Source organism: Anomalospiza imberbis, chromosome 11 (assembly GCF_031753505.1).
Source record: "Anomalospiza imberbis isolate Cuckoo-Finch-1a 21T00152 chromosome 11, ASM3175350v1, whole genome shotgun sequence".
In the NCBI taxonomy this organism is placed as follows: domain Eukaryota; kingdom Metazoa; phylum Chordata; class Aves; order Passeriformes; family Viduidae; genus Anomalospiza; species Anomalospiza imberbis.
In genome coordinates, this window is record NC_089691.1 from 17,993,983 (window position 1) to 18,013,223 (window position 19,241).

Below are 19,241 nucleotides of genomic sequence, written 5' to 3' on the forward strand. Positions count from 1 at the left end.
TGAGTCCCTTTCTGGTGGCTAAAGGGAAGAACATCAGCTCAGAGGGATCTGCTGAATCCTATATCCATTCCTTGGCTGTTCCAGGCAACATCTGGATTAGCAGCTGTACAAATGCTTTGTAGCAGAGGACTCAGCTCTCTGTTTGCCCTGCAGGACTCACTTCAGAACAGCTCCAACCCCATGAACTCATTAGTGACAAGCTCTTGAGATGCTGCAGGTTCAGGTAGCACAGGCCAACAGGTGACGACAGCTTTCACCACACCATGCCAGGAAAAGGCAGAGAGAGGGTGTGAATGAGCTGCCTAAACTCCCACCATGTGATTACCTTGGGAATAAAAGTGTTTTTTAAAAGAGACTCTAGCTTTTCTTTTGCATTGTGTGATTGTTTCACAACCATTGTCTTAAAATTGTCACCTATACCTGTATTCAACAATTTTAATTAACTAATTTTCATATCACAATTGAATTTTTTTTCCAAGAAAATGACATGGTTGTCAACTGAAAATGCTTTTATAAACATACAGGTTTTCATTTTCTGTGAATTGAAAAATGGCTTTTGAAACCTGGTAAATGAAAAAGAGAATTTTCAATCTTTTTTTCCCCTGTTTGAAAAGAAATTCCACATACTCATGCCCAGCTGCTAATTCACATGAATGTGCAGCATAGTGTTGTGATTTCCTGACTTTTTCCTTTCTCTCCAATCCTACCTAACTCCAGCCATTTTTCATGTCTTCTAGGCCTCCTGTTGAAGGATTAGATTTTATCCTAATTGATCCCCATGGCACCTGAATCCTTTTCTTTCCCTCCATAGGACCTGCCCCAGGATGAATGATTTGTATTGCAATCCTCATTTCTGGAGCAGAGCCTTCTGCCACACCAAGACATTAAATAATCAGGAGACCTACTGACTTAGGAGGCTTTCTTTGTAGGAAGCAGTAATTGACCCCCAAAAACAAGATCCAGGCGATCTCTTTGTCACCGCCCAGAGAAGAGGAAGGAAGGAGGGAACTGGGATTCCCTGACTCAGTTTCTTTCTGTGGTGCTGTTCCTGCAAATCTCTCTGTGCCCACAGCTGAGCTCTTCACACTGCAGCACCACTGGAAGGCTTTTTCCTAATGAATGTGCCTTGCAGTGAAATTTAAAAATCCCAGACCACAAACTCGCTACATGTCCTTTCCAGTGAGGAAAGTGGGGAGTTAAAATGGAAGAAAGTGATGTAGAAGAACTGAGAAGCAACATGAAGCATTTTACACACAATAATTCAGCCCTTCTGCAGTCTGTCTACAAGTTATATAATTGAGGAATTGCATTTTCTTTCTTCAGTGAAGCTGTCCTGCTCTTAACTCCCCCAGTCCTCATCATATAAACTAGTTTAAGGCAACAGAAGTGATTGCTAGAAATTTAGGAGCTTCATTAATATGCAGATGTATGGTCCAATCTATTCAGTATGCATTATTGTATTTCATTTGAATTAAATACTTGCAGAGTGAGTGCTCATAACTGAAAAAATATTTCTTCATTTACCCACAGGAGTTATTTTAATTAGCTTGTGAGGGGAGTACCTTATGGTGCTGCTTCCAGTAGAATTTTGCTTTGTTGCTTTAAAATATCATTACAGAACCCAATTGACAAAGGCAACATGACATGATGTGCTCAGCAACTGTCTCTTGCATTTTCCAAGGAGAAATTCTACTTCTTAGTCCCTGGAACTTGCTTGAATCTGTACCACTGTGTCAAGTCTAGCAACATAAATATAAAATAATGGAAGAAATCAGATCCTGAAACAGGCTTATTTTTTTATTATTTTTCTTTTGTTTTGCCATTTCAGACAGCAGCAGAGAATGAGAATACAATGTAATCTGCCCTGACCACAATCCAGGGTCCAAGACTGGGCCATGTGTGTCTAATTTGAGTAGTTAAGGAAGTTAAGAAAGCAGAAGAAACAAGACAAATCAGTCTCTGTGGTGATTAGGCAGAAGGCTACAGCAAGTCTCCATAGGCTGTAAGCTGTAAACTGTTTTAATGAAGGCTTTTCCTTACACTAAATACATTTATGTTAGCTGCTGTCCTGACAAGGAAAACATTCCCATTTATGACTCTTGGGATTAAGATACCCATTAGTACATCCTTCCAGGACCACAGTAAATCACATATAAGCATGTGTGTATGTTTATATATTTATGAATACATGGATATACACAATATGTATAATCTTCTAGGGTAGTGCATAACTTCATGGTTGGGTCTCAGATGTTATTAATACTGATTAGTGTCAGAAGGAGGTGGACAACAGATTCAGTGAAGTCTTTACCAGTACATTCTTCATTCCTTCCTTTTCATGCATTTATTTCTGTGTTTAGCCCTTTAGCATAGCTCACTAATTAAGTTTTTAAAGCCAAAGTTATAAAGCTCACAGCTTCCTTAAATTGATTTGTTTTCTGTTGATTGTCAGGCAGGTGACAAACACTGGAAGGAAATAATATTGTCATTCCATTTTGGAGGAGTTTCAATGCTCTTTTAATCCTTTGTCACTTTTTTTTTTTTTAATTTATTTAAGAACTTTCAGTGCTTTCCTTAAAAAAGTGGGGCCCTTGGAGCTGTACTAGGACCAGCTGGAGGTCACCTTGCCACTTTCAGCACAGCAGCTGGCACCAGTGGAAGTAGAAGAGCAGCAGCTCGTGCTGGATGCTGCTGATATTCTGGAGCATAGAAATGAATGTGTTGATCAGCTGGGAGTGGGCAGAGGATCCCAGCTCAAAGTCCCTCTCCAGTTTCTCAGCCTGTGCTTTGTGTTACAGCCTGGTTTGATCAGTTTTAACAAGTTTTGGCCCATCTGAACTGGTTTTGATAGGTTTGATTTGGTTTGAACTGGTTTAAACTGATTTCTACCATTTTTATCCTGTTTTGACCAGTTTAATCTGGGTTGAGCTTGTTTTGACTGATTTAATGTGGTTTAAACCATTTGTTTCAGTTTTAACTGGTGGGATTCAGTTCCATTCAATTTGAACTGTCTGGATCTCATGTAAATCTCTTTTGCTCTAATATTCACTGCTGTATTTAATCACCTCATGCTTAGATAATAATCTGTAGCCCTGATTTAATTCCAAGCCTGACCATATTCAAGTCAATGTGAGTTTCATTGTTGACCCAGATGCCTGCAAAGGGCTGAACCCCTTGTGGTGATCATTTGCCTGAACCAGTACAGAAAAGAAGCAAAAGCACAACAAAAAGCATTTCCTTGAGAGCACTATTTTTGCTGTCGGGCAGTTTTCTTATTTCAGCATCCTAAAACACTCCTGGGCATTGGTGTTTCCCCTGGCAGCATTAGTGCAGCACTCAGATCAGTTTTGGTGGTAGTCCCAAGGAGGGATGGGTTTTGGTCTGCTGCAGGGTGTGTTACCTCACCCGAGGCGAGCGGATGGAGTAGCTGCTATGGCCTGTCACTACCCTGCCCTCTGGGGAAGTGGGCTGGAGGGGTTCCAAACAAACCTGAAAGGTGGATGTATGTTCCTGCCTGTCTTGTCCAGCAGAAGTCACTGGAATGACTCTGGGAAGGGGAGGGTGGAAGGCTGGGGTGAGCACAGCCCCAGGCCCAAATCTGTCCTGGCTTGGCCTTCTTGCTTGAAGGGCTCCTGCAAGGAACTTGGAGAGACACTGTTCATAAGGGCATTAGAGGAGAGCACAAGGGAGAATGGCTTCAGACTGACAGACAGGAGGTTTAGATTGGCTATTAGGAATGAATTCTTCCCTGTAAGGGTGGGGAGGCCCTGGCACAAGCTCCCCAGAGAAGCTATGGCTGCTCCATCCCTGGAAGTGTCCAAGGCCAGGTTGGACAGGAGTTGGAGTACCCTGGGATAGTGGAAGGTGTCCCTGCCAAACCAAGACATTCTGTGATTCTGTGATGTCCAGCACCACCAGCCCAGGTGGTTAATGCACATCCAATATCTCCCAAGGCAGAGGTAGGATCTTGCTTAGGATCTGTCTCTTGCATATTTGTTCACGCCTGCAGTGCTAAAAGACACACACCCCTCTGGTATTGCATTTAAACTCAGCTATATCAATCAGCTGTATCCCACAGAGCCTGGGTCTTTCTTTTGCAAAAGACTATATTTAAAAAATAATATATTATGCATAACTGACTCTTTCCCATTTTCTCACTGCAGATCCACCCAAGGACTTAACAGAGCGCCCACGTCTGCACGGAGACAGTGAAAGCCCTGCTGATTTATGAGGACAAAGTATTGAAAGTTTAAAACCATCTCAGCATTTTCCAAGCCAAATGGATTTCTTATTTGCACTTTGACTGTTTACCAGAAAACAACAGTGGCTTTACTGTGTGAAAGAAAGGATTCGGTGGAAATAATGGCCCTGATTTTTGACAGCTGAAAATAAAAAATGAAGAAAGTGGTTCCTTTGGTAAAGTTTCTGAGATTGCAAAGTACAAGCAACAGTATAAGTTTGGATCTACAATTTACTTTATACCAGTTAAAGTATATATATATATATATATAGAAATATATATATATTAATATATGATATTTTGAAATAAAAGCCTCACTCTTCAAGAAATTGAATAGTACCACACTTTGCTGCAGCTGCTGTATTTTTTTTTCCTTTTTTGCAATGGTCTGGAAGTTCCCTACCTGTTTGAGAGAGAAATGTGGCAGTGAAGAGGCAAAGCAAACCTGCTGTGGTACAAGGACGCCCACGAGCTACACAAATCCTACCGATGCAGCATCCAGAGCTTCCTGTTCCCTTCGGCAGAATTTTGAGGGCATTTGTTGTTCCACTTTGTGTTCTGGAGGCTTTTCCCCTTGTGCAATACTAGCATGCTGGCTTTGCTTCATTAACCATACTTGATTGATATATAACGATGATAATTCTATCCTCCTCCAAGAAAATATTTTTAGAGCTGTTAGATATTCCATGAAGAAGAGATGGACAACTACTGAGTGAAGTACAGTATGTATTAAAAGTTTATTTGGCAGAGTTTGGTAGACTGTGAGCTCCCTTCTTATTAAAGATGTACTGTACGTACAATGTCTTCAGACTTTGTATAGCTCGTAGAGACTGTAGTAAAAACCCAGTAACCACCTTCTAAGCTTTGCATTGTTGGCTCACTAATTCTTTGAAACAACAACAAAGCTACTTCTTTCCATTCCGGCACGTGAAGGGAGTTTTTCATATGGTTTGGTGTTTCAGGAGCCCATTTGCAACTACTGAACAGGCACCTCAGCTTAAGCATGCCTCTGTGGACACCTGTGCTCTTACCCCACAGCACACATGGGAGAACTACCTAAACTTAGGTTTCCCTCAATGCAGGCCAGGCTAATTCTCATTAGAGCATTTGCCACCAGCTAAAGGCATACACATAAGCAATTCCACAGCATAGCAAATGCCCAACAGTTTGTGGCAAGCACAAACTTGCGGCTGATCCCTTCACTTTGAGAATAGTTTCCTTCGGTTTATTATCAATCTGTTTCTTGCTATGGTGAATTCAGCTGAGCTGAGATGCTCCTCAGCAAGGATGTGCCCACAGAGACCTTGACCCAGGCGAGCAGCCTGAACTCCCATTTCTGGCTGAGCTGTAGCTGTTCACCAGGCAGTCTGGCCCTGGCATTGCTGAAGAAAGATCAAATCTGAGGGCTGAAATATGCGAGCCTAGTTCACATTCCCAGGCACTTTTGTGAGCAGTCCAATTAATTTCAGGGGGTTTATTGGTGTGGAAAAGTGTCTCTCTGTCACGCATAAGTCTGCACGATCTACCCTTCAGTCTGCCTAATGCTAGCAAATCAAGGAGGAATAGGGAATTGTAAAACTAGTTCTGTTCAGTCCAGCTTCATTCCTTTAATATTTCCAATTTCCTTTCAGCCTGCTTACCTGTCTCTCACAGGATGCCTTTGGCCATGCTGATCACTTTTAATCCAATGCAGAGGAAGTGCTGCGCTTCCCATCCTAGATTTGGTTGAAATTTTCCCACTGAGTTTCTTTCTCCTTCAGGGTAACCACTTCAGTCCTGATGCTTCAAGAGGCAGAAATTGTCACTGTAATTACAGTGTAGATTAAAGCAGCTACATGACGTGTCACGCCATATTCCATGCTGGCTTTCCGTGCTGATCTTTTCCCAGTGCTTGCAGTGGAAATGGATAAGCTGTTTCCAAGTACTTCTATTATCTCCCTTCAAAAATATGAGTGAAGATTATCCAGGGAAGAAACAGATGACCCAGAAAGTGGTAGAATCACTATCCCTGGAATGTTCAAGAAAAGGCCTCAAAGTGGCACTTGGGGACATGGTTTAGTGGTGAAGATGGCAGTGTGAGGTTAACATTTGGACTTGATAATTTTAGAGGTCGCTTCCAGCATTAAGAATTTTGGTTCTGTGGACAGAAAGGAGAGTGAGCCTCACCCTCACTTGAGAGTGATGGTGATCCTTGCACATGGAGACCACCCTCCCTGGTGGCTCAGCTGGACAGGCTGGGTATTTTCTGGGGACAGCCACCTGCCCAAACCATAGAAGATACCTGGACCCTCCTCTATATTTTAGATGTAGTCTGCCTTGGCCATGTGTCCCCAATACCTTCATCTCAGTTCAGAGGGGAACACTGCCTGCCTGCTTACTCACAAATGGATTATAAGGTCAGCTCCAGGCTCAGCTGCCACTAGTAAAGAGAAACTCCTCCAAAATAAACTCCTAGCATTTCTGAATTTTACTCAAACAGCTCTTTATAAACCTCAAGACCCCAGCATCCCTTGGTGCACTAGGAGATAGACCAGCAGGTAAGTCCATTCAAAGCCAGGTGCTGTTATCAGCCTTTTACCAGCTGGAACTGAGGCACACAAAGCTAAACAGCCTCCCACAATCACACTGGGGAGCTGTGGAAAATCCAACAGAATTTGAACTTTGGTTTCCTTATTCCCAGTCTAGTGATACTCTGAGGAGCCCCACAAACAAACCCATGTGTGGCCTCTTGTACCCTTTGGCAAAGCCCAAGGTGTCACCACTGGGAGGTTTTTACCCCACAGCAGAGCCACTGCCATGGCTCATCCTGTGAGCAGATAATGCTGCTTGTGCTGTGCCTATGAAATATGCCTGTTGAGATTGGGAAATATTAGACTTGCTAAAATATCAGAAGGAAATGTTGTCATTACCACAGGAAAGTTTCTTTGAGATGTTTATGAATTTTTCTTTGCCAGTAGGCAGCCTCAAATACCACCCCACCAAATTCAGTAAACATCTGCGTCTCTTTGAAGTTGCCGCAAAAATCTGCTCGTGAAGTGCGGAATGGACAAATTGCTGTTTTAATTAAAATGTTTTAGAGGGCAATTAAGGCCTTTGCAAAAATAATGACTGATAGAACATGAAGTCCAATTAAGAGTCAGATGCAACTAACCTTCATTGTTTCAGAGAGCCAAGTTGAAAACAATAATAAAAAAGAATTCATCAAGCCTAGAGTCACAAATATTCTGCATTTCAGGGATATTCACAGTAGCACAGTGTGTAGCAGGAAGATGTCAGAGCTACTTATCCTGGCCGATAGAAAGCTGATGTGTTTCAGTGGTGGAGTGAATGGTCCTCATATCCTCATGGGAAAGTGACAGTCATGCCATTCTCTGCAAAATGTTAAAAGGTATTTATGTTAACAGAGGAAAAAATGAAAGTTCCTGCTTTTTGGCAGAAGTCTAGACAGACACTTCAGGAAATGGAAAAAAAAATAATATTTGTAAATGCATCAAATATAAATTTAGATTTATGTCAGTGTTTCTTCAGATGTGTGAAATCAAGTTCTGTAAATCTAAAATGTATAAGTTGGAAAAAAAATGCCAAAAAAAAAAAAGTAGCTACCATCTGCCTATTAATTCAGAAAATTCAGATTATGTGCTTCTGTCCAAAAATCTCTGGTAATAAAAAGCTCAGTGTGGTATGACTTGATCTTCTTTTGAATATACTATATGCTATATAAAAAAAAGCAGAAACAAAACCTTGAAGGAAGTCCACTCCTATGGCAAACATCAGGATCAACATGATGTTCACCCATACTTGGCACTACACAGAGGAAGGACCAAGAAAAATTGCTGAAGGCGAAGCAATTTATGATGAGTGATGCTCTTATCAGACCTATTGATTGTCTATTAGCAGAGTTTGCAGGCACTGTCAGTGGTGTACTGCTTGGATGTTTTCCTATTATAAAATGATTAGTTACGTTCCTAACTCTCCTCATTCATTTGCCGCTTACCTGTTTCACTGCCTGGTCCAAATATAATTACAGGTCATAGAGAAGTTGTGGAGGAGATAAACATACTTTGACTTGGAAAGCACATCCATTTCATCTGAAGGTGGCAGGCTTTGTTTCTTCTTCTTCAAGGGCAGGATGAATATTGTGGCCTAAAATGAGCTTCTCTTTTATCAACACCTCAGTCACATCCCAGTAAGCAGGGTTTAGAGCTTGCCTGACAAAGAAGTGGGTCATGCTTCTTTGCTTGGTATTCTATTTTTTCGTCAGAGAAAAATAGAAACACATTCCACAAATAATCTTTCAGGTAGACAGAAGGAGATGTGTGTACAGGGCAGTTGGTTTCAGGCTGTCAACACTTTTTCTAGTTCACTGGTTTGAATTCAGATCATAGGCCTGACACATATTTATGGTTTCTTCTCTCAGAGGCTCACACAGTCAAAGCACTTAACTTCACAAATATTTGTACTTTATAAAACCATGCTGCTCTGAGGAAAGGAACTGAATCCTCTGCTTTCCAGGCAGGAAACTGAAACTCATAAGAGCTGAGACCTGCCCAAAGTGATGCTAAAAACCTGCAGCAGGCCCAGCAGTAGAACTGAGGGCTCCTGGATTTCAGGTCATGGCTGAGGATGGTTCACCTGTGATTCACATCAGTGAAATTTTGCTGAGCGCAGACCCTGGCTTTGAGCTTGACTCACAGAGAGCAGAATTAGGGGGCCTGCAGTCAAGTGTGGGCAATCGTGTGCAAGCACCAACTGACCAGAGCTCGTGCATCTCCCTTCAGCTGGGATTTTCAAACCACTGATGCTTGGAAGATCACCACCAGGTCTACTCCAACATCTTTTTCTCCCACAGGGACACAGTCCTGCCTTAGTTTGGTTTCATAGCTCCATAGTAGAAGCTGCTCTGAGCCTTTCAGATAGAAAATGGTCATGCTTAACCCTGACAGGCTGAAAAAAATTACCAACAGTTCTTCTTTTGGAGGTCATGATTTTTTTGGAGACATCCATCTGAGAGAATGGTTTTCATGTAAAAGCTGACTTCGAGGGGAGAAAGCCCATGTTGCCTTCCACCAGAAAAATGGTGAACTAGCCAATCAGGAGCACAAATAACTTGGTCTCACCTATGAGTGTGAACACCACTGCCATGGGAGAGGATACTATGCAGAGCAACTAAGTCATGGAAAAAAGAAATATTTTTGACAAATATTCCTGTGTGGGTGCATTTTGCAGATCTTTGCTAAAACTTTTGCCTTTGTTTGACATGTACCTCTAATTCCTAATTCTGAAATGTGCAGAGGTCTTTCCCACATAACAAACCTGGATATGGCATCTTTTCATCCAACACTCATGGTTGGATTATCTTTGCTTTCTCACCATGAAGCAATATGATCAAATTTGTCTGACCAGAAACAATACACATGTCTGAGCATCAAGTTACTAACCTGTTTCCCATTATTTCTCATCTGTTTTCTTTCTCAGATTACTGTCCTTGATTCAGTTAGAAGTGATGGCTAGGGGCCCACCTAGATGAAGTAAACTACCCATAACCTAAAATATTGCTCAGGAGAATATGTAATTTCTTCCTCCTACCTGCCATTCCTCTTCATTTCCTATTTTCCTATTTCATTTCATTTCATCCCATCCCCTCTCTTTCACACCACTCAATTACATTCATCCATCTTCATTATCACCACTACTGCCCCACAGACTAAAGAAGAGACCCCTTTCAGGGAGCTGTCCCCTACAGCAACAGTGATTTATGTGATCTTCACTATTTTCCTTTTTCCTGTGTACTTTGGAAGGCGAGATGCCAATCTGTGCCAGCAGCTCCCTGTATTTCACTGCCCAGACCAGCAATCCCCAGCTCAGGGCCACAGGGTCTCTCTCAGATGTGCCCTGGGTAGAAAGCAGGTGCTGCTGCTACTTGATTTGCAGCAGAGGAGTTAAGTGTCAGCTCCTCACCTTCCCTGAACCCGTTCTGTTTGCTGCTTTTCCAAAGGTTTCCTCTGCCTTGACCAGATCTGAGAACTGAGCACACCAACTATTGGGGGCTTGCCACCAGTTTAAGCCTCTGCAGGAGGGAAATTTATCACTACTGATTTGATCAGACTTTTTTTGGACTTGAAATAAAAAGTGAAGAACTGGCCACGCTGCTGTGAAATGCAGTGTGGAATCCAAGCACAGGCATAGAATCATTTAGATTGGAGAAGACCTCTAAGATCATCAAGTCCAGTCATTAACCCAGCAGTGTCAAGTCCAGCCCTAAACCGTGTCTCTGAGGACATCTACATGGTTTTGGAACACTTCCGGGGATAGTGATTCCACCACTTCTCTGGGAAGCCTGTGCCAAAGCTTTTTCTGAGATTTTGGTGCTCTTTCAATTACATTTTCTCTCTGATAGATGCTGCTATCTAGATTAGTAGAACCTTCATGATGTTCCATGTAGAATGGTCCAGAGTTTTTACACATCTGACCCCAATTCCCTAAAGCCCTCCTGGTGTCTCACAGACACTGATACAGAGCAGAGAAACAGTTAGGAAATGTTACAGTCTAAAGATAATGGTCTCTGTGTCCTTCTCTAATTGAAGAGAATACCCCCTCTAAGTATTTTTGAAATTAAACAGCCTTTCAAGCATTTTGTAACCTGAAGAACCTCAGTACTGAATTAATGCTGAAGATCAGCTAAAAATGTCTTTAAAAATGCACTTGGCTCTTGAATTCAAGCCCTTAGGCAAATCTTTCACCGGCTTTACTTCTTGAAGAGGAACTGCTAGGTCACATTGAGACCCACTTAAATCTTCGTAATGAACGTAAGCAGGGAAGGAGACCTGTCACAAAGACGTCAGTGCCTTGCAGTGCTACCTCCAGGCACTCTACAGCTTTCCTTTAATTCTGCCACGGGCAAGTTTATCATTCAGCACTGGACCCACAGTAAGCAGATTTGTATTCCATCAACTTTCCCTGCTCTTAGTCTAGTCTGGATTTGACTGATGAGTGTGTGTGAAGACAGCACTTATGTCTTCACAGCACAGCACAACAGTCCAAGTAAAGCTCTCCTACTGAGGAAGGCATTTCCACCTCAGCTGAATTACCTGCTCTTTGAGCAGAGTTTGGTGGCATATATGTTCAAAGCTGCTCAAGAGGAACAACCAGGCTACAATGTTTTTCCTCAGCAGCTTGGCTATATCTCCCCATTCTGTTTGGCCACCCGACTCTCAAAGACACATCAGCTAAGTAGAAACAGCCAGTGCAACAAAGAAATATCACAGTCTGGATGTGCACCTGCCAGAGGCAGCTTCCATGAGCTCTTCACTCATTTGGCTTCATTTTCTTCTGACTTTGACTCCCAAAAACTTACAGTCTCAAAAGAGAGCAGTGACTGGATGGAAAACAAAGCAAAACAATTCATAGCAGTTGTTGATATGTCCCAGAACTGCCTTCTCCTCATCTGGAATAGGAGAGAGGGAAGACTCGTAAATGCAAGGACAGGGAAATTCTGTTGTTGATATGTCCCAGAACTGCTTTCTCCTCATCTGGAATAGGAGAGAGGGAAGACTCGTAAATGCAAGGACAGGGAAATTCTGGCACCCAAAGCTGTAAGACTTACAAGCCTGAAGTGATATTTGCTTCTCATCTGTGCTGAGATGTGATTATTATAAGAATATCACATTCTCAGTTAGCTTTTATACTCTCTCAGCACCTGATTTCTAAGTGTTATTATAGCCTATCTTCCTTTCAGCTCATCTTTACTCTGTCTTTGTCCAAGGCAGAAAAAATTATACTTTGCTTACACAAAAGCCTATTCTTTTACTTGGCACAGAAAACAAGACAGGGGATAAGAGCCTGTTGGTTTTATTCAGCAAAAGTCATCTCATCATTTGCTTCACTGTTGGATTATAAACAGTATTCTAATCTTCTCCCATAACTGAAACACCCTTTTTATATCAATTTTTCTTTCTACTATCATCAGACCACTTTGATTTGTTTACATGAGCTCTAGCTCATGTAACCTGTGTCTATTTCTCTGATTTGAGCAGAATTGAATTCAGTCTTACAGGGCTCTTTCCAACAGTGCCTTGTTACAGCTTTGGGCAACAAAAACCGAAACAGCCAACTTTGAAATGATACTCCAGGTATTCATATATTAGACAAATTAAAATTCATGTTAGATTATTTTGTATTTTTGCTAGTCTTTATCCTTTAGGACGGACCTCAAGGAGAGCATGGCAAAAATTTCACCAATGCTCAGCAAGTCAAGGAGAACAATTGGGACAGGATCAAAACAGGAGAGAGTTACCCACACACATTGTACCTGCTGCCTAGGAAGATTTTCTGGGCTGAAGTTTCTTAATTTCCCCACCAAAGACTGGATATTTAGGGTTAATGCCTGCTTTCTGCAGTTTCCCCCATCACTGGATCTCTCTCACAGTATTAGCTGGATCATAATGTTGCTTTGCAGTCCCACTACTGACTTAAAAAAAAAAATTGCCCCTCCGTACTAATTAAATTTTGACTTTGTGACTGCTCATTGCACATGATCTGTGAGATCCTGTGGACTTAAAGATGTCCCTCAAAAGCTCTCAGAAACATCACAATGGCTTTTCTCAACAATATCATCTCCACTGTGCATCTAGCAGCAATCTACAAAAAATACTTAGAGTGGGACCACAATACATCCCTTTTTCCAGCATGGAAAAAATCTGCAAAGGAAAGTAAGAGTGAAAGGATTTCTTACAGTCAGTGCTTTAGAAGACCTTGTGGCAAAATTGGGAAGAGCAGCCTAAATCTGCTTGAATGGTTTAGCCCCAAAACTAAAACTGGTTTAACACAGAGTTGTCATTGATTTCTAGTCCTCATGATATTCCTTTAATATCTTCTTGCAGACTACAGCAGCTCCACCTTTAAGCACCTTCTGTAGCTCTACCCTCTGAAGCCTTGACAACTGGAAAGGAGCTCCCAAAACCAACCTCAGAGAAATGAGTGTAGGCCTGGTCAGTGTATTGCTGTCTCCCTACCACCGGCTGCCCTTCACACCCAACAGAATTTTACCAGAATAGCCATGAGAAAGTTGCTCTTCCCAAATTGCTGTCAGACATGAAAGTCACCTTGTGCCTGAATAACTGAGGCATTCATCCCTACCAACAGCCAGGCATTCCTGTAGTCCTCCTCAACCCCCAGCAGCCCTGTTCAAACTGATCTAATTAGTCCCTTGCAATCAAAGGCAGTGGTTTGGGCAGAAGACATGAAAAATAGGACTTCACAACTGGAAAAGTTCTTGATCAGGATTTTTTTTTTTTCAAATCAAACCCAAAGTTTGCATAATGAGGATTTCTGGGAAGATAGGGTCTATTACACAGGAAAGCCAGCTGTTCACCATTAACTGACTCCATCCTTCTCAGACACTTTTTCTGACACCTGGAATCAGGATTTCTGAGCACATACAAGCCTAGCATTAAGTTAAATGAAAATTGAGGAACTGACCTGAAAGCAAAGATTACCAACCTTAACTTTCAATTTATCAGGACCTTGCCATGATTTAAACACAGGCTGCTCTGCTGAATTACAGAGCGTTTCTACTCGCAGCTTTTGATTTTCTTCACTGCTCTACAATGCAGAGGTTAAATGTAACCTGTTGAAAACACGCTGCACACCTCTGAGGTAACTTTCCTCAGCAGTTAGCACTGAAACACCCTCAGACACAGGGGAGCCCATCAAACAAAACCTATGGAGAATCACAGAATCATTAGGGTTGGAAGAAGCCTCTACAATCATCAAGTCCAACCATTAACCTAACACTGCCAGACCCAGCACTAAACCATGTCCCCGAGTGTCACATCCGCACTTGTGAGCACTTCCAGGGCTGGTGATTCCAGCACTTCCCTGGCAGGCTGTTCCAATGTTTGCCCAGTGTGAATGAACCAGAAATTCAGTTTCAAGCTTATGCAGTAGAGAGGCAAACCAGACTCCTAGCAGGAACAAATTGGTATTAAAACCCTGTCTGGACAGCAGAATATCCACATCTCACTCAAGACTTGCATATAAAGTGAGTCTATACAATAGCTGTGCTGATCATTTCCTTAGGTTTTAGAGAAATTAGCAACTTTAACTTTACAGACTTCATGGTTGCTTGATCTCACTACAGTAAACAGCTCCATATTTTTACTTTTCATGTTTTATCCTGAAGCAACAGAGCATTACATTAATTGACTTGTCTTATTAATTCAATAAGCTGCTTCCAAGATGAAATGCTTAGCTATGCTTGCTTGTTTTTGGCACTTTTTGGTTGTTGGAAGAAAAGCTTTAAGGCTAGAATTGCTCTGATGTTTTCCACAGTTCACTGAATAATTTTATGCACTACTGAAGATTTGCCACATTTGGAATTACTGCAAACTGCTACTTTTTCATCATATTATAATTTAATTCACACTTTTAGTATGATAAGAAAACATTTAACAGTTTGCATATTTGAGAAGTATATTTGTTCTGCCAGAAAGTTATGGTTAAGAATTCATTATGGGTCACTCATTTCTAGGATTTGTAATTTGGGCTTAAGATACATTTAGAAGATTAAAGATGACATAGAAGCCACCCCATTCAAATGAATTATATGCAAGAAATCCAGGGAGAAAAAATTGACCTTGCTGTAAATATAGGGCAAAAATAATTTATTGTGAGCTTGAGTGAGGTTGAGAGATTTTTAATATTTCAGCAAGATATTGGAGGGGAGGTGAAACTATTTTAAGCTTTAAAAAACAAAACCCCAACGTTCCTTAGGGGGAAAATATTCAAGTAACTATATGGATTCTTAGATTTCAACTTCTTTAGGAAGTATGAACTCTTGGTTTGCCTTTCAACTAGTGAAAATGCTGATTTTTTTTTCTTTCCTTTTATTTTTTTGGTTTCTACTGGGTGAAAATGAAATTTCTTTTTGGTGTCACTTAACCTTTCAGTGTCCTTTTGAGGCTCCTGTCACACCATGGGCTGTTGTTTCCCAGACATAAATATCTCTCTCCAACTTATTTCTTGGACTTGGAGTGGAACTTAGCAGTGAAGTCTCTAAGGTGAGGTCTCTGCAGGGTAACTGTGAATGTTCTCCCTCTGCCTTCTCACTGCCAGGGCCTGTGGGAGCTCCACCCTCCCTGGTGGGAAAATGGACTCAGTGGGAGAGCCCCTTATAGAGCTCCTGGAGCAAGTGCTACAACAGGAGTTGGTCCCTGGAAAAACACTTCAGCTGTTCCTGCCCCTGGGGGTAGGAAGGCATGGCTGTAAAAAATGTCCTTTACACTCCTTCTCACCCCAGAGCCAGGTACAATCCCTGCTGCAGCAAACCCAACTGGTAATCACAAGGTTTTGAGTTAAAGACTTTGCTGGCAGTGAGGTCTTGTTTTCAAATGAAGGTTATTGATCAAGTTTCTGGCCTTAAGAAAAGAAATCAAGACATAATTTATGCTCAGAGTGACCTGTAGGTGTTTGCACAACAATTTATACCCACAGTTATGGTAATGCAGCTGGACACAAGACAATTGATCTTTTCCTTGAAACTTTTTACCCTTACAGCCACTACCTCTAACTCCTCATTATGTGTCCCCATACTCATTGCATTTCAAAATTATCACACTAAGCAAAGCTCAATGCACTGTTTAAATGAGTAAGGAACATCTGGTGAGCTGAGACTACTGGGACTCCACGGACAGATAAAGTTGTAGCACTTTTCCTCTGTATATGGAAATGCATTGTAAATTAAATCTGCAAATTGTCTGAAAAGGCACAGGTTGGAAAGGAGGTGGGGAAGCACCATCATTTGTGCCAAGGTCAAATTCCATGCAGCTTAGCTGAAAGCCAGTGTTTTTTCACCCATTCAGTCACAAAGCTTTGTACTGTTCACTCATTATTTTGTACCTTAGCAGTTTTCTAAAGGTGCTTGGGACATCCTACTTTGGCCATCACAAAATAAGTGCCAAATATACTATAAAACTGACAAATCTTGTGACTATGAAAGTATTTCTCTCCCAACTTTTTTTTTTCCTTTCTTCTTTCATTTGCTTTAAAGAAATGTGGGATAAAACTGATATCTCAACCCAGAGCTGCTGAGACTGAACTGCTGCCTGCTGACCTACCTTGGTTAAAAAATAAAGCAAAACAACAAGTTGTACACTAGACCATCTGCCATGAAACATAAATGTCTTGTAATAGCAATAAGCCAAGAGCCATGAACCACTTAGCCTGAGGGAGAAGATGGTTCAGCAGGGTGAGCAGCAAGGAAACCCTCAAAGAGACGGGTGACGCTCGCATGCAGCTCCAGCTGCCGCGGCGTTGGAGGCCAGCTCTCGCCAGCCTGCAGAGTTCCTGTCTGGCTCCCAAGCTCCTGCTGTGCCCCCTCTTCACCTCTGCATTCATGCTGAGAGGTTGAGCCCTTGGGAAGATGGGAGTAATTTTTGTTAGTGCTGTTCTGTGGTCAGGGATCCCACACACCCCCTGTGCCAAGAGAGGATGTGACTGTACCTGGGGCTTGTCACCCCCTCCGTGCCAGGACATCCCTGACCTGCTGCCACCATTCGTGTGACACAGAGCAGGAGTGCTCATATGTTGGTAGGCCTAAGTTGCCTGCAGGAAGCAAGGAGAGGACACTACAGGCCAGTGGGACTTTGGTTTTGTTGATCAGAGGTTCTCCTGGAAGACGCAGATGTGCCAGTCTCTATTGTTCCTGCTTTTTTCCCATCCCACATGAGTGTTTGCAGGACCTTCATGCACATTTTGGCTTTTGTTCTTGTATCGCAAAGGGGTAAAAGACAACTGGGAGACTACAGCCTCCACCTCTGGAAGAAATTTTACCCCTCTTTTCTCCTAAAAGCATCAAAACACCCTTTATTCCATGTACACCTGTCAGGACTTTGGCACAGCTGCTAACCACAGCCCCAGATGTGAAACCTAACATTAATATGAACCAGTAGGTTCATTTCCAACTGTTTACCCTAGAACAGAGCTAATAACAAAAGACAAGCAGTTTTCAACAAAAGGCAGGGTTAGCTCATGTCACAGCAGCTAAGGAGTATCATTTGAAAACCCCAAAGGGAGTATTTAAGAAAATTCTTCCAGAAAAATCCCTGCTCTTGTTACCATCGCAGGAAGAAGCAGCAGGAACATGACACCTTTGCCTTGTTGGTGTAATGATGGTACTGAGAGTATGGCAAGGCTGAGTGCTAATTGTTCATTGGGTGATCAGTGATATTCCCAGGTGGCTGCAAAGGCAGACGTTGAAAGGGGGAAAACAATTGTTTGGATTTCTCCTTTCAAGAAATCATTTAAACAGAGGCATGAATGAAAGGAGTGTCAGGACTAAATCTGCAGATGGCTCCAACCTCAGGGAACGTTTATCTGAAAGCCAATAAAAATGTGACTGTCTCCTGTTTTCCCAGGCTGCATAGCATCACCTTGATGAGTGTTTTCAGCCCAGACAAGTCGGTGCAGGAGGGCACATCTGGTGCTCAGCACAGCGAGGGCCCCTGGAGAGCAGCACGGCTGCCACTGCTGCCTCCTCCAACCCCATGCACCCCCACGGGGAATGGCACCCAAGGCTTTGGTTCCATCACCCCTCTGACTGCCCCAGCCTCCTCCTCCCACTCTCCCCATTATCCCCATGAGGCTCAGCAATTTGGCTGATCCTTTTCTGGCCTTGTCCATCCGTTCCTGGAGCTCCCACACTGGGATGTGCCAGCACCTCACTGTCCTGTGTGCACATTAATTCCCTTTAAAATTCAGCCTCATTCACCAGGTACCCATAACCCTGATTTTGGAGGGCATGAACAGCTCCACACCAGCTGCATCTCCCACTCTCATATTTGGTAACTCACACCCAGACACCCCTCAAACTTCTTTCCTCAGAACCACAAGATCCCAGCCCAACCCTTTCATTTGTTGCTGTATCTAGGGGTATATTATTTCTAAGTTAGTAGCCCAAACTCCATCTGAGGATTTGGCTTTGATTTCCCTCAGAAATGCACTTCAGTATCTGGTCTTTACCTACCCAGCATGCAGCTCTGTGATATGGATGAATACACCTTCCACTCCTTTGAGCAGGGCTCAATGTGGCTGAGGAGAGGAGAGCAAAGGTGCCCCACATCTGGACAGAACACATCTGCTGCCTCAGGAAGGTCTGACACTCACTTGGTATCAGCTGAAGGCCAGGCAGGATGGTGGAGAATCACTCTTGGAGTTTCCTTGTAAGAGATTATCTGGCATTGCTGATAATAATCAATGCCCAAGGGCAAAGTGACTGGTATTAACCTAGCTGCCCTCTCAACGCCATGAAAAATAATTCCATCCTTTGTATATTCCTAGAAGAAGGAAAAAAAGCCAGAAACAAAGTGCTTAAAAACCTGAATTTGTCAGGCTGATCCTGTTTAATTAAACAGGAAATTGCAGGGCAGCTAAATCAATCTTTACAAAGAAAAGCTGTTTCTCTGTTTACAGAAGAGAAACTTGTGGTGATTTATCTTTAAGAATGTAATTGCCTAATGATTAATAGTGACCAGAGATAGGAGAAAATGAGAAACAGGAGTGACTTCTCTTGGTGAGTGAAGCATGGCAGAGTTATATGCCCCTTCTACAGGGAGCATTAAACAAGAAAAAATTCCTGGTTTATACCAGGAACCTGCTATTCTTCTAGTTTCCTCTTTTGATACAGAAGTTATCACCACTGAAGAAATCCAGATATGCTATTGGATATTAGGAGATTTGGATCCAGGTATGCTTTTTTTTTTTCCCTTTTCTGCTTATGGTAACTCAAAATCAGATTTTCATCTTCCTTCCCATCCCTTTCCTGCAATCTGCCATGGAAACCAGTGGGCTTCACAACTACATTGTACCTCAGTGAACACCATACTGAAGTGTCCCAAATACTTCTGCAGTCCCATCCTTGGGGATTTCATTCTGATTCTGGATCCTGCCCTGGCTGCTGGACACCTGAGGTAGAGGCAGGAACTGAACCCAGTTTAGCTGCATCTTA

The 19,241-nt window shown here is 42.4% G+C and overlaps 1 protein-coding gene across 3 annotated transcripts in view; it reads left to right on the top strand.

The window, feature by feature from the left end:
* Window positions 1–7,930, top strand: part of TAFA1 (TAFA chemokine like family member 1) — a 209,465-nt gene extending 201,535 nt beyond the window's left edge. For all 3 annotated transcript variants that reach the window (XM_068202247.1, XM_068202248.1, XM_068202249.1), the window contains one exon: window positions 4,164–7,930. In XM_068202247.1, coding sequence (XP_068058348.1) covers window positions 4,164–4,181 — 18 coding nt within the window. In that variant the 3' untranslated portion in view covers window positions 4,182–7,930. The remainder of the gene's footprint in view (window positions 1–4,163) is intronic.
* Window positions 7,931–19,241: the final 11,311 nt, after the last annotated feature.